Raw genomic sequence first — 15,030 nt, 5'->3', positions numbered from 1 at the left:
TTCAAAGTGGGGGGGGGGGGGTAAGTCACCATTGCATTTCTGACGTCACTTCAAAGTGGGGGTAAGTCACCATTGCATTTCTGACGTCACTTCAAAGTGGGTGGTAAGTCACCATTGCATTTCTGACGTCACTTCAAAGTGGGGGTAAGTCACCATTGCATTTCTGACGTCACTTCAAAGTGGGGGTAAGTCACCATTGTATTTCTGACGTCACTTCAAAGTGGGGGTAAGTCACCATTGCATTTCTGACGTCACTTCAAAGTGGGGGGGGGGGGGGGGGGGGGTAAGTCACCATTGCATTTCTGACGTCACTTCAAAGTGGGGGTAAGTCACCATTGCATTTCTGACATCACTTCAAAGTGGGGGGTAAGTCACCATTGTATTTCTGACGTCACTTCAAAGTGGGGGTAAGTCACCATTGCATTTCTGACGTCACTTCAAAGTGGGGGGTAAGGTGGGGCAGACTGAAGCACACAGGTCACATTGTTGTAGAGAGCCATGAATCTGACAGCACACAGGTCACATTGTTGTACAGAGCCATGAATCTGACAGCACACAGGTCACATCGTTGTACAGAGCCATGAATCTGACAGCACACAGGTCACATTGTTGTAGAGAGCCATGAATCTGACAGCACACAGGTCACATCGTTGTACAGAGCCATGAATCTGACAGCACACAGGTCACATTGTTGTACAGAGCCATGAATCTGACAGCACACAGGTTACATCGTTGTACAGAGCCATGAATCTGACAGCACACAGGTCACATCGTTGTACAGAGCCATGAATCTGACAGCACACAGGTCACATCGTTGTACAGAGCCATGAATCTGACAGCACACAGGTCACATTGTTGTAGAGAGCCATGAATCTGACAGCACACAGGTCAGATTGTTGTAGAGAGCCATGAATCTGACAGCACACAGGTCACACTGTTGTAGAGAGCCATGAATCTGACAGCACACAGGTCACATCGTTGTACAGAGCCATGAATCTGACAGCACACAGGTCACATCGTTGTACAGAGCCATGAATCTGACCCAGGGCTTTCCCCCTACCCCATGGCAACAGGCTGAGCTTGCTCACCTACCTCATGATGCTGAAAATATCAGATAAAACCAAGTGAGGAATCCGATGTAAGTGAAAAATGGGATCCTGACAAAACACACTACACTACACTAACCCAATCCACGCACACACACACTCACCCTGGGCGGTGACGGAGATGGACAGCGGTTCCTTCTTCTTGTACTGCTGGATCCTCATCCTCTGCCGCCGGATCTCCTGCTCCAGGGCCGCCTTCTTCTGATGCAGCCGGGCGTAGCGGTTCTCACGCCCCTCATGCTCCTCCGGGGCCTGGGTTCGCTTCCGCTTGCTCTCAATCGGGTGGAAAGTCACACTCACCTGGAAAAAAGGGCAATGAGTTGGGACACAACTGATGTGTACTGCACAGGCATTTCTGTAGGGAAAAAAAACAACACAAAACTATCTGACATGTGGAGCAGTGGCTTCCCTGCCATGCGTCCACATTGAAAGCGAGAGAATCTGAGGAGAGAGGACTATCCCACACTGGCCACAATGTTCTCCCTCTCCACCAGACCTTAATAACTCTTTCCGGACGAAGGAATGCTCACGCATTCCTACACAAAACGTATTCGGTTTCGGACGAAGGAATGGAATAGCATTCTTTGAAAGTAAAATTCCATCATACGCTGTACACGTGATTTTGTGATTAGCCAAGCAGAGTGCGCTATTCTGGGTCACTCCACAATCGAATGGTATGATTGGTCAGCCTGGGATGTGTGGCCTGTCTCGCACGCACGCTGACAAAGTTACTGACCGGTCGTCTGCTCGCGTGCCAGCCTGTTAGCAAAGCGGGCTCTTCTCAGAATGTTGTGAAGCGAACAAGGCAGTGACGGCAACGTTTTAGGGTTGCCGAAGTACTTGAAATGCTACAAACTGAAGGGTCGGACATTGAAGAGGTGGATGATGACGAAGAAGAAAGCGAATTTAATGCAGAAAGCGAGCATGGGTATGGTGATTCGGGGTGAAAAATTGGCAGTATTTTCTACATATGGCAAAACTGTAAAAATAAGATGAGAAATTTGATTTTTTTTTTTATATATATAATAGCTCAACATGTAATAAACCAGTTCTGAAAGTTTCATTTTCTTACACAGTATCTTGTATTTTTTGTAATTTTTTCCCAAACCCTTACAAATGGGCCGTCTGTGGGGAAAAGCAAGGGAGAAAACTTGTCGTCCCGAGTGAGTTAAGAAGTAGTCTGAACACTGTTTCTGCAAGTACCACACACAGCGTTTTTACTGGCGATAGATCCTGGGTGAGTACACCCTTTTCATTCTTTGTGTGGACTGTGTTGGAGTCTTATGCACCTGGACACTGTTGCTCAGCCTTGACAGTGTGTGTGGTTGATCACACCAGTCACTAGAAAGACAGGTTGATAACCTGGTTGATATTGTAGCACCTACATGATGGAATGACAGTCCCAATTTTTTTTATTACTGCATTTTATGGAATTTTTCTGTCAGATTAACTCATTATTTGAACATGTCAGTATTAAAAACAATATCTTGGTTCATTTTCCTTTCATTTGATATGTACTTTTATGCACTTATCTTCAGTACTTTTTGAAATACAAGCAAATTAAAATCACTGGTATGTTTTTCTTGTTTTTCTGAAAATTTTCTCAGCATAGCAAAACGTACTAGCAGTGAAGGGGTTAACTTTTGTACACATTATTCCATAATTTGTACAACTTCCTTCCATAGTATTGTCTTGGGTCTTTTTTTTTTTTCCTTTTCTTTTTTCACATACCCTAATTCAGTAAATGAAAATCTGTATGCTTTTTCTAATTTGGGTGATTTATTCCATAATTACTGTTGATTACAGCCCCCCCCCCCCCCCCCCCCAATCTATTCTGAATTGACATAATGAATTCATATACAAAATAAAATGGTGGTCGACCCAAGAAAGTCCGGGACAAAAAAACAAAAACAAAAACACAACCATGCCAAACCACTTCAGAAATAAACACCATCACCAGAGCTAATCCCTGTGTAGTGAAGGGTCAGAGTTCATAGCCTCGTTTTGGCGTGTTGCAGCAAGAAGTGTGAGACTGACAGTGTGAGGACAAGTCTCTGTAATTCCTGCTACACTTTGCTGTGGCACCTGAATGAGACACTCACCACACTGACACACAGTGAATGACACTTTAAAGTGCACAACAAACCACTGATCACACTGTGTGTGTGTGTGTGTGTGTGTGTGTGTGTGTGTGTGTGTGTGTGTGTGACAGCAGGTGCATGTGTCACAGTGTGTGTATGTGTGTGTGTGTTTGTTTCTTTCCATAAAGTGTAATAATAGTTGTTTGACTGCAGCTCATATCATTATCTATTGTACTAATAAAATTGTTTCTCCAAAGTTTTTTTTTCCTCACTCAATAGTTGTGCTTGCTAAATTACACATCAGAATATTATTTTGCTTTAGGATTCTGTTCTAAAATTTGTGATTCATTTGATGCTGAAATGTAAAGAAAGATATATGTCTGACCCTTTTGTCACAAGGCAAAGGGTAATCTAGCACCAACATTTTGGGAGTTACTTTTTCACTGCACAGATTCTTCTATATCTGAATGGTTTCAGAGCAAAATGAACGGTGCATTATCTACATGGTCTTCTATCAAAAACCATGCCAAACCCAGGGCTTGACATTAACTTTTTTTCCTACTGGAAAATTCACTTGCCCGGACAGATTTTGCACTTGCCCTACTTACAGAAATTTACATGCATCACCATAAGTGCGCGCGCACACACACACACACAGAGAAAGAAGCAGTCAAACCTTTTTCTTTTACTGATGTTTGTTTCACTGGGTTTCACGAAAGATTGCTGTTTTGAACAGCTAAAACAAGTTTTCTCTCTCACTGGACAAAACACTGCCTTTGGCATGTTTTCACAGCTGACTGTCAGCCACAGAAACTCTTTCAGCCATTTCAGCTGAAAACTGCGTTCTCTCTCCACTTCAAAGACAGTCTTCTGTTGTTAGTGACTTTTCTATTTTGTCTCTTCATCCACAAAGCTCCATTGTCTCAAAGAAACAAACTTTTGGTTTGGTTGGTTTAAAGTGGAACAACATCAGAGTCCGTTGCATCAAGGTTTTTTTTTTGTTGTTGTGTGATGTGATGGGCTGAAGATGAACAATGTTATAAGAAAAATTACCATTGGTTCTCTAAAAATAACAACCAATGGCAAACCCTTTCAGAGCTGCATGATAGCTCTCTTTTTCCGGTGACCACTCAGACTCAAAACATCGTCTGCTAGACAAAGTCTAATGATTGGTATCAGAAGCATGATGGGTATTTTTGAAAAACAGAACATGCTAGTCTTGGAAAGTATAACTTGCCCAGTCAGGCAGTTCAGCAAGGACATTACTTGCCTGACACAATGATCTACTTGCCCCGGGCAGTCGAGCAACAAATGTCAAACCCTGCAAACCACTTGAGAAATGAACACCAACACCAGAACGGAGTCGCACGAACCCCCCTGTGGGGGTCAGAGTTCATAGCCTCGTTTTGGTGTGTTGCAGCAAGAAGTGTGAGACTGACAGTGTGAGGACAAGTCTCTGTAATTCCTGCTACACTTTGCTGTGGCACCTGAATGAGACACTCACCACACTGACACACAGTGAATGACACTTTAAAGTGCACAACAAACCACTGATCACACTGTGTGTGTGTGTGTGTGTGTGTGTGTGTGTGTGTGTGTGTGTGTGTGTGTGTGTTTCTTTTCCTAATAGATATAATTGCTTGATTACAACTCAAATGACAGTTTTACTTTATCATTTACTGTGTGTGTTTGTTTTTAGCCAGCTTTTTCCTTGTTCAATAGATGTGCTAGCTAAATTACAAATCAAAATATTTCCTTAATGATTCAGTTATAAATTCTGTTATCTATTTGAAACTGAAATTACAAGGATGACATATGTCTGACCAATTTGACACGTAACAAAGTGCAGTTCAACACTAACATTTTGGGGGTTACTTTTTCAATGCATAGATTATTTTATATTTTGAATCGTTTCAGAACTAAATGAATGGTGCATTATCTAGTGGCCTTTTATCAAAACCAATCCAAACCACTTGAGAAATAACCACCACTAAAACTAATCCCTGTGTAGTGAAGGGTCAGAGTTCATAGCCTCGTTTTGGCGTGTTGCAGCAAGAAGTGTGAGACTGACAGTGTGAGGACAAGTCTCTGTAATTCCTGCTACACTTTGCTGTGGCACCTGAATGAGACACTCACCACACTGACACACAGTGAATGACACTTTAAAGTGCACAACAAACCACTGATCACACTCTGTGTGTGTGTGTGTGTGTAGTGTGTGTGTGTGTGTGTGTTTCTTTTCCTAATAGATATAAATGCTTGATTACAACTCAAATGAGTTTTACTTTATCATTTACTGTGTGTGTGTGCTTTGTTTTTAGCGAGCTTTTTCCTTGTTCAATAGATGTGCTAGCTAAATTACAAATCAAAATATTTCCTTAATGATTCAGTTATAAATTCTGTTATCTATTTGAAACTGAAATTACAAGGATGACATATGTCTGACCAATTTGACACATAACAAAGTGCAGTTCAACACTAACATTTTGGGGGTGACTTTTTTACTGCATAGATTATTTTATATTTTGAATCGTTTCAGAACTAAATGAATGGTGCATTATCTAGTGGCCTTTTATCAAAACCAATCCAAACCACTTGAGAAATAACCAACACCAGAACTAATCCCTGTGTAGTGAAGGGTCAGAGTTCATAGCCTCGTTTTGGCGTGTTGCAGCAAGAAGTGTGAGACTGACAGTGTGAGGACAAGTCTCTGTAATTCCTGCTACACTTTGCTGTGGCACCTGAATGAGACACTCACCACACTGACACACAGTGAATGACACTTTAAAGTGCACAACAAACCACTGATCACACTGTGTGTGTGTGTGTGTGTGTGTGTGTGTGTGTGTGTGTGTTTCTTTTCCTAGTAGATGTAGTTGCTTCATTACAACTCAAATGACACTATAACTCACTCGGGATGAACAGTTTCCTCCCTTGATTTTCCCTACAGATGACCCATTTGTTATGGTTAGGGAAAAAAAAAAAATCACAAAAAATACATAACATAAAGTAAGTGAATGAAACTCGCTGTACTTGACCCACTGACCCCTCTCCTCATGTCGTGTGTACGCCCACCCCCCTCCTTCTTCACAGCCCTCAGAAGCTGAGTCACTGTTGGTACCTTCTTGCTGGTAGCTTTCTTCACTGCAGATACTTTATTCAACGTCTTCATCATCCTCATTGATGTCAGAACCTTCAGTATGAAGCATTTCAATCACTTCAGCACCAGTAAAAAGCCGCTGTCATGATATAGTTTGCCCCAAAAATTTCCACTTATATCGGCTGCGACGCCATTTTCGATACGTATGCAGATTAGCTTGTCATGTGGGGTGCCGAGGTCAATGGCTTCTCGTTGAGTGTTTTGTTATGGAATCTCACAGAAACTTTCCATTCTACCTTTGACACGTTCACAATGCCCCATGTAGCTGTGACTGTTATGCTACCCCATGAGGAAAACGTTAAAAAAATTTTAACTGTCAAAACTACTATAGCGTTCTGTCGTCCGGAACTGCGCCTTACGTCAGGAATGCTATAGCCTTCCATCATCTGGATTGAGTTAATTATCATTTACGGTGTGTGTTTAATTTGATTTTTATCATATTTTTTCCTCGCTCAATTGATGTGCTTGCTTAATTACAAATCAAAATATTTCCTACATGATTCAATTATAAAATCTGAAATTTATTTGAAACTGAAATTAAAAGGAAGATATATGTCCTACCAATTCCACACAAAACAAAGTGAAGTCCAGCTCTTACTTTTTCACTGCATAGATTATTTCATATTTGAACTGTTTCAGAACTAAATGAATGTTGCATTATCTATGTGGTCTTTTATCAAAAATCATGCCAAACCACTTGAGAAATAACCACCACTAAAACTAATCCCTGTGTAGTGAAGGGTCAGAGTTCATAGCCTCGTTTTGGCGTGTTGCAGCAAGAAGTGTGAGACTGACAGTGTGAGGACAAGTCTCTGTAATTCCTGCTACACTTTGCTGTGGCACCTGAATGAGACACTCACCACACTGACACACAGTGAATGACACTTTAAAGTGCACAATAAACTACTGATCACACTTTGTGTGTGTGTGTGTGTGTGTGTGTGTGTGTGTGTGTGTGTATTGTGTGTGTGTGTGTGTGTGTGTGTGTGTGTACTGTGTGTGTGTGAGTGTGTGTGTGTGTGTGTGTGTGTGTGTGTGTGTGTGTGTGTGTGTGTTTCCTTCCCTAAGTATATAATAATTGTTTGTTTGCAACTCATTTACTATACTTACATTATAATATATTGCAAGAGTTCGATTAGATTTCTCTCGAAGATTTTTCCTCGCTCAACAGCTATCCTCGCTAAATTGCAACTCAAAATATTTTAGCTTGCTGATTCATTATAGTATCAGTTAATCTATCTGAAATAGAAAATTTCATGAAAACAATAAGCCTGACCCTTTTTTGACAACACAAAGCGCAGTGCAGCGCTGACATACAGAGTACTGTGGCAGTAACACACTCACACACAGTGAAGGCCACCTGAAAGGTGCTGAACCAAACCACACAAGCAGGGGTTCTCACAGCTCCAGTCAAAGTGTCCACAACAGTAATAACTTCACTGCATGACTTTCCACACCATGCACATGAAATAAGATACATTCTTCATATCCATATGTGTAACAACAGTCATTTTCCTCTTTTTCTCCTTGACACTAAAATGCTCGTCTTTGGATACTAAGAAACAAAAAGAAACAAACAAACATAAAGTACATTGCCTTTTTACTACAGATGTTAACTATTACTACAGTCTCAGTTTCAGTTTGAAAGTGTCCAGGCTGATCCATGTATGCTAAATCACATCATTATCTGCTTTGGGGGAAATAAATCAGCAACAAAAACCGGATGCCTCACCTTCTTGTAAACCCAAAGCCCAGTCTGGCCTCTGACCTTCAGATGAAAAAGCCAAAATATCTGGGAACACGTGTCTTTTTGGTTGTTGTTTATCTTCTTTACTTAAAAAAAAAAATGTCACATCTTCAAATAATATTACAGGGAGTTTGCGCCATCTAAGTACTGTCTATTGTCATTATTAAATGCTTTTTGTGAGGAAAAAAACCAGGAGACTGTAAAAAACAACAACAAAAAACCAAATGTGAGCACCTACCCCTGGTCCACTGTGTGTCACCTTCCTCTTCAGACCCTGGGCCTGAGGCGAAGGACAAGAACCCAGGACGTAGCCTGGCCCCAGCAGACTGCGACCCATTGTCAGCGTCTCCTCCGTGGTCCTCTTCACCAGGGCCTTCCTCTTCAGCAGGCTGTCCTTCACCTGTTTCACCTGGACATACATCACTTCACCTGTTTCACCTGGACATACATCACTTCACCTGGACATACATCACTTCACCTGTTTCACCTGGACATACATCACTTCACCTGTTTCACCTGGACATACATCACTTCACCTGTTTCACCTGGACATACATCACTTCACCTGTTTCACCTGGACATACATCACTTCACCTGTTTCACCTGGACATACATCACTTACATACATCACTTCACCTGTTTCACCTGGACATACATCACTTCACCTGTTTCACCTGGACATACATCCTTCACCTGTTTCACCTGGACATACATCACTTCACCTGTTTCACCTGGACATACATCACTTCACCTGTTTCACCTGGACATACATCACTTCACCTGTTCTCACCTGGACATACATCACACTTCACCTGTTTCACCTGGACATACATCACCTTCAACCTGTTTCACCTGGACATACATCACTTCACCTGTTTCACCTGGACATACATCACTTACCTGTTTCACCTGGACATACATCACACCTCACCTGTTTCACCTGGACATACATCACACCTTCACCTGTTTCACCTGGACATACATCACTTCACCTGTTTCACCTGGACATACATCACTTCACCTGTTTTCACACATGACATACATCACTTCACCTGTTTCACCTGGACATACATCACACCTTCACCTGTTTCACCTGGACATACATCACTTCACCTGTTTCACCTGGACATACATCACTTCACCTGTTTCACCTGGACATACATCACTTCACCTGTTTCACCTGGACATACATCACTTTACCTGTTTCACCTGGACATACATCACACCTTCACCTGTTTCACCTGGACATACATCACACCTTCACCTGTTTCACCTGGACATACATCACTTCACCTGTTTCACCTGGACATACATCACACTTCACCTGTTTCACCTGGACATACATCACACTTCACCTGTTTCACCTGGACATACATCACACCTTCACCTGTTTCACCTGGACATACATCACTTCACCTGTTTCACCTGGACATACATCACTTCACCTGTTTCACCTGGACATACATCACACTTCACCTGTTTCACCTGGACATACATCACTTCACCTGTTTCACCTGGACATACATCACACCTTCACCTGTTTCACCTGGACATACATCACTTCACCTGTTTCACCTGGACATACATCACACCTTCACCTGTTTCACCTGGACATACATCACTTCACCTGGACATACATCACTTCACCTGTTTCACCTGGACATACATCACACCTTCACCTGTTTCACCTGGACATACATCACTTCACCTGGACATACATCACTTCACCTGTATCACCTGGACATACATCACAATTCACCTGTTTCACCTGGACATACATCACACCTTCACCTGGACATACATCACTTCACCTGTATCACCTGGACATACATCACTTCACCTGTTTCACCTGGACATACATCACTTCACCTGGACATACATCACTTCACCTGTTTCACCTGGACATACATCACTTCACCTGGACATACATCACTTCACCTGGACATACATCACTTCACCTGTTTCACCTGGACATACATCACACCTTCACCTGTTTCACCTGGACATACATCACTTCACCTGTTTCACCTGGACATACATCACACCTTCACCTGTTTCACCTGGACATACATCACACCTTCACCTGTTTCACCTGGACATACATCACTTCACCTGTTTCACCTGGACATACATCACTTCACCTGTTTCACCTGGACATACATCACTTCACCTGTTTCACCTGGACATACATCACTTCACCTGTTTCACCTGGACATACATCACACTTCACCTGTTTCACCTGGACATACATCACTTCACCTGTTTCACCTGGACATACATCACTTCACCTGTTTCACCTGGACATACATCACAATTCACCTGTTTCACCTGGACACACATTCACCTGGCCATGTAGTAAAAAATGAACTCCGAACAATTCTGACATCAGTGTAACGTCGGAAAAAATTGCGATCAAGCTTAACATGGCAAAATCGTAAGAGTTATCATGTCTGCAAAGTGAACACCCCACCTGTTCCCTGGCGCTGTGCACCAGGCTGTAAGAATCACAGTGAACTCCCCACCTGTTCCCTGGCGCTGTGCACCAGGCTGTAAGAATCACAGTGAACACCCCACCTGTTCCCTGTCACTGTGCACCAGGCTGTAAGAATCACAGTGAACACCCCACCTGTTCCCTGGCGCTGTGCACCAGGCTGTAAGAATCACAGTGAACACCCCACCTGTTCCCTGTCACTGTGCACCAGGCTGTAAGAATCACAGTGAACACCCCACCTGTTCCCTGGCGCTGTGCACCAGGCTGTAAGAATCACAGTCAACACCCCACCTGTTCCCTGGCGCTGTGCACCAGGCTGTAAGAATCACAGTGAACACCCCACCTGTTCCCTGTCACTGTGCACCAGGCTGTAAGAATCACAGTGAACTCCCCACCTGTTCCCTGGCGCTGTGCACCAGGCTGTAAGAATCACAGTGAACACCCCACCTGTTCCACGTCACTGTGCACCAGGCTGTAAGAATCACAGTGAACACCCCACCTGTTCCCTGGCGCTGTGCACCAGGCTGTAAGAATCACAGTGAACACCCCACCTGTTCCCTGTCACTGTGCACCAGGCTGTAAGAATCACAGTGAACACCCCACCTGTTCCCTGCTGCTGTGCACCAGGCTGTAAGAATCACAGTGAACACCTCACCTGTTCCCTGGCGCTGTGCACCAGGCTATAAGAATCACAGTGAACACCCCACCTGTTCCCTGTCACTGTGCACCAGGCTGTAAGAATCACAGTCAACACCCCACCTGTTCCCTGGCGCTGTGCACCAGGCTGTAAGAATCACAGTGAACTCCCCACCTGTTCCCTGTCACTGTGCACCAGGCTGTAAGAATCACAGTGAACACCCCACCTGTTCCCTGGCGCTGTGCACCAGGCTGTAAGAATCACAGTGAACACCCCACCTGTTCCACGTCACTGTGCACCAGGCTGTAAGAATCACAGTGAACACCTCACCTGTTCCCTGGCGCTGTGCACCAGGCTATAAGAATCACAGTGAACACCCCACCTGTTCCCTGTCACTGTGCACCAGGCTGTAAGAATCACAGTCAACACCCCACCTGTTCCCTGGCGCTGTGCACCAGGCTGTAAGAATCACAGTGAACTCCCCACCTGTTCCCTGGCGCTGTGCACCAGGCTGTAAGAATCACAGTGAACTCCCCACCTGTTCCCTGTCACTGTGCACCAGGCTGTAAGAATCACAGTGAACACCCCACCTGTTCCCTGGCGCTGTGCACCAGGCTGTAAGAATCACAGTGAACTCCCCACCTGTTCCCTGGCGCTGTGCACCAGGCTGTAAGAATCACAGTGAACTCCCCACCTGTTCCCTGTCACTGTGCACCAGGCTGTAAGAATCACAGTGAACACCCCACCTGTTCCCTGGCGCTGTGCACCAGGCTGTAAGAATCACAGTGAACACCCCACCTGTTCCACGTCACTGTGCACCAGGCTGTAAGAATCACAGTGAACACCCCACCTGTTCCCTGGCGCTGTGCACCAGGCTGTAAGAATCACAGTGAACACCCCACCTGTTCCCTGGTTCTGTGCACCAGGCTGTAAGAATCACAGTGAACACCCCACCTGTTCCCTGCTGCTATGCACCAGGCTGTAAGAATCACAGTGAACATCCCACCTGTTCCCTGGCGCTGTGCACCAGGCTGTAAGAATCACAGTGAACACCCCACCTGTTCCACGTCAATGTGCACCAGGCTGTAAGAATCACAGTGAACACCCCACCTGTTCCCTGGCGCTGTGCACCAGGCTGTAAGAATCACAGTGAACTCCCCACCTGTTCCCTGGCGCTGTGCACCAGGCTGTAAGAATCACAGTGAACACCCCACCTGTTCCCTGGCGCTGTGCACCAGGCTGTAAGAATCACAGTGAACACCCCACCTGTTCCCTGGCGTTGTGCACCAGGCTATAAAGAATCACAGTGAACACCCCACCTGTTCCCTGGTTCTGTGCACCAGGCTGTAAGAATCACAGTGAACACCCCACCTGTTCCCTGGCGCTGTGCACCAGGCTGTAAGAATCACAGTGAACACCCCACCTGTTCCCTGGCGCTGTGCACCAGGCTGTAAGAATCACAGTGAACACCCCACCTGTTCCCTGGCGCTGTGCACCAGGCTGTAAGAATCACAGTGAACACCCCACCTGTTCCCTGTCACTGTGCACCAGGCTGTAAGAATCACAGTGAACTCCCCACCTGTTCCCTGGCGCTGTGCACCAGGCTGTAAGAATCACAGTGAACACCCCACCTGTTCCCTGGCGCTGTGCACCAGGCTGTAAGAATCACAGTGAACTCCCCACCTGTTCCCTGGCGCTGTGCACCAGGCTGGCTTGGTGTGCGGCCAGTCTCTCTGCCACCATCAGCTGCTTCCTCAGCTGGGCCGCCCGTGTGTCCGCCGCCTTCTTCTCCCCCACAAAGTGACTCAGCTTGCTGGTCAGCGTTTTCAGCTTCAGCTCCTCCGTCAGCAGTACACGCCTGCAACATGGGGTGACACACATCTCTGTTCAGAGGTACACGCCTGGAACATGGGGTTACACACATCTCTGTTCAGAGGTACACGCCTGGAACATGGGGTTACACACATCTCTGTTCAGAGGTACACACCTGGAACATGGGGTTACACACACTTCTGTTCAGGGGTACACACCTGGAACATGGGGTTACACACATCTCTCTCCACAAGTACACACTCAGAACATGGGGTTACACACATCTCTCTTCACAAGTACACACTCATAACATGGGGTTACACACATCTTTGTTCAAAGGTACACGCCTGCAACACGGGGTTACACACATCTCTTCAAAAATACATGCCTGGAACATGGGGTTACACACATCTCTGTTCAAAAATACATGCCTGGAACATGGGGTTACACACATCTCTAATCAGAAATACATGCCTGGAACATGGGGTTACACACATCTCTAACCAGAAATACACGCCTGGAACATGGGGTTACACACATCTCTATTCAGAAATACATGTCTGGAACATGGGGTTACACACATCTCTGTTCAAAAATACATGTCTGGAACATGGGGTTACACACATCTCTATTCAGAAATACATGCCTGGAACATGGGGTTACACACATCTCTATTCAGAAATACATGTCTGGAACATGGGGTTACACACATCTCTATTCAGAAATACATGCCTGGAACATGGGGTTACACACATCTGTTCAGAAATACACGCCTGGAACATGGGGTTACACACATCTCTATTCAGAAATACATGCCTGGAACATGGGGTTACACACATCTGTTCAGAAATACACGCCTCGAACATGGGGCTATAAAAACCTCTATTCAGAAGTACACGCCTGGGACATTGGAATCCCATATAATTTACAAAAGTAAATGCCTGGGGAGGGAGACTTGTATTTTCTTCTTTTTTTCCCAAGGTATTTTGTGTATTTTCTTCTAAAAAAAACGTTGGTTATTTTCACCTGTCAACACTGAAGATATGACAACAGACCGCTGGAGACTTCTGCGGCCATCTTGGATCATACGCATGCACATTTAACTTTTACTCGAAAGGTGATTGACATAAGCAAAAGCAGCAAACATGTGCTGTCCTCCATTTTTTCGATTGACAGCCTCCATTGCTAAAACCAAGTTCTGTACAATGAAGTGTCATCATAATTATGCACAATAAAAAAAACAAAATATGAAGCGAAAAGTTGAAAAAAAAAAACCCGGCTGTTTGGCACGTTCTGCCTCTCTGTTGCCTTAGTTGCTCGCAATTTCGAAGAGCCAATCAACTAAAAGAGCACAGGTCATGTGACCCGCCTCTTTCTTCACTCACTTGAGGTTGGACAGGTCCGTTTCTTTCTGTTTCAGGGCCCCTTGCTGCTGCAGCAGTCTGTGCTCTGCCTCCCTGTCCTCTGCTGCCTGCAGGTCTGGCTGCTTCCCTGGTGACGAGGCTGCTGGCTGTTTCCCTGGTGATGGGGCTGCTGGCTGCTTCCCTGGTGATGGGGCTGCTGGCTGCTTCCCTGGCGACGAGGCTGCTGGCTGCTTCAGGTTCTGAGACAACACAACACCACATACAGGCATGGCAACACCCCTTATCTCTTGGCTTTTGTTCTTTTTACATGCAAGGCAACCCCCTCAACTCTTTCTTTTTTTCTTCTCAATCATGCTGGCTGCTTCAGGTTCTGAGACAACAACAGAACACATACATGCATGGCAACCCTCTCAACGCTTTCTTTTTTTTTTTACATTTCCAATCATGCTAGCTGCTTCAGGTTCTGACACGTGTTAACGACAGAACACATACATGCAAGGCTACCCCCCTGAACTCTTTTTTTTCTTCTCAATCATGCTGGCTGCTTCAGGTTCTGAGACAACAACACAACACATACATGCATGGCAACCCTGCTCAACTTCTTTTGCTGTTGAACATTTTAAATTTTTTTG

General features: G+C 44.9%; 1 protein-coding gene across 2 annotated transcripts in view; it reads right to left on the bottom strand.

The window, feature by feature from the left end:
• Positions 1 to 15,030, bottom strand: part of LOC143297838 (uncharacterized) — an 88,379-nt gene that overhangs the window by 59,429 nt on the left and 13,920 nt on the right. For both annotated transcript variants that reach the window (XM_076610357.1, XM_076610356.1), the window contains exons 10-13: positions 14,420 to 14,637; positions 12,906 to 13,080; positions 8,333 to 8,503; positions 1,211 to 1,406 (exon numbers count right to left, since the gene is read on the bottom strand). In XM_076610357.1, coding sequence (XP_076466472.1) covers positions 1,211 to 1,406; positions 8,333 to 8,503; positions 12,906 to 13,080; positions 14,420 to 14,637 — 760 coding nt within the window. The remainder of the gene's footprint in view (positions 1 to 1,210; positions 1,407 to 8,332; positions 8,504 to 12,905; positions 13,081 to 14,419; positions 14,638 to 15,030) is intronic.

Source organism: Babylonia areolata, chromosome 23 (assembly GCF_041734735.1).
Source record: "Babylonia areolata isolate BAREFJ2019XMU chromosome 23, ASM4173473v1, whole genome shotgun sequence".
NCBI lineage: Eukaryota > Metazoa > Mollusca > Gastropoda > Neogastropoda > Buccinidae > Babylonia > Babylonia areolata.
Note: the sequence above shows the minus strand (reverse complement) of the source record. Positions and strands in the feature narration are given on the sequence as shown.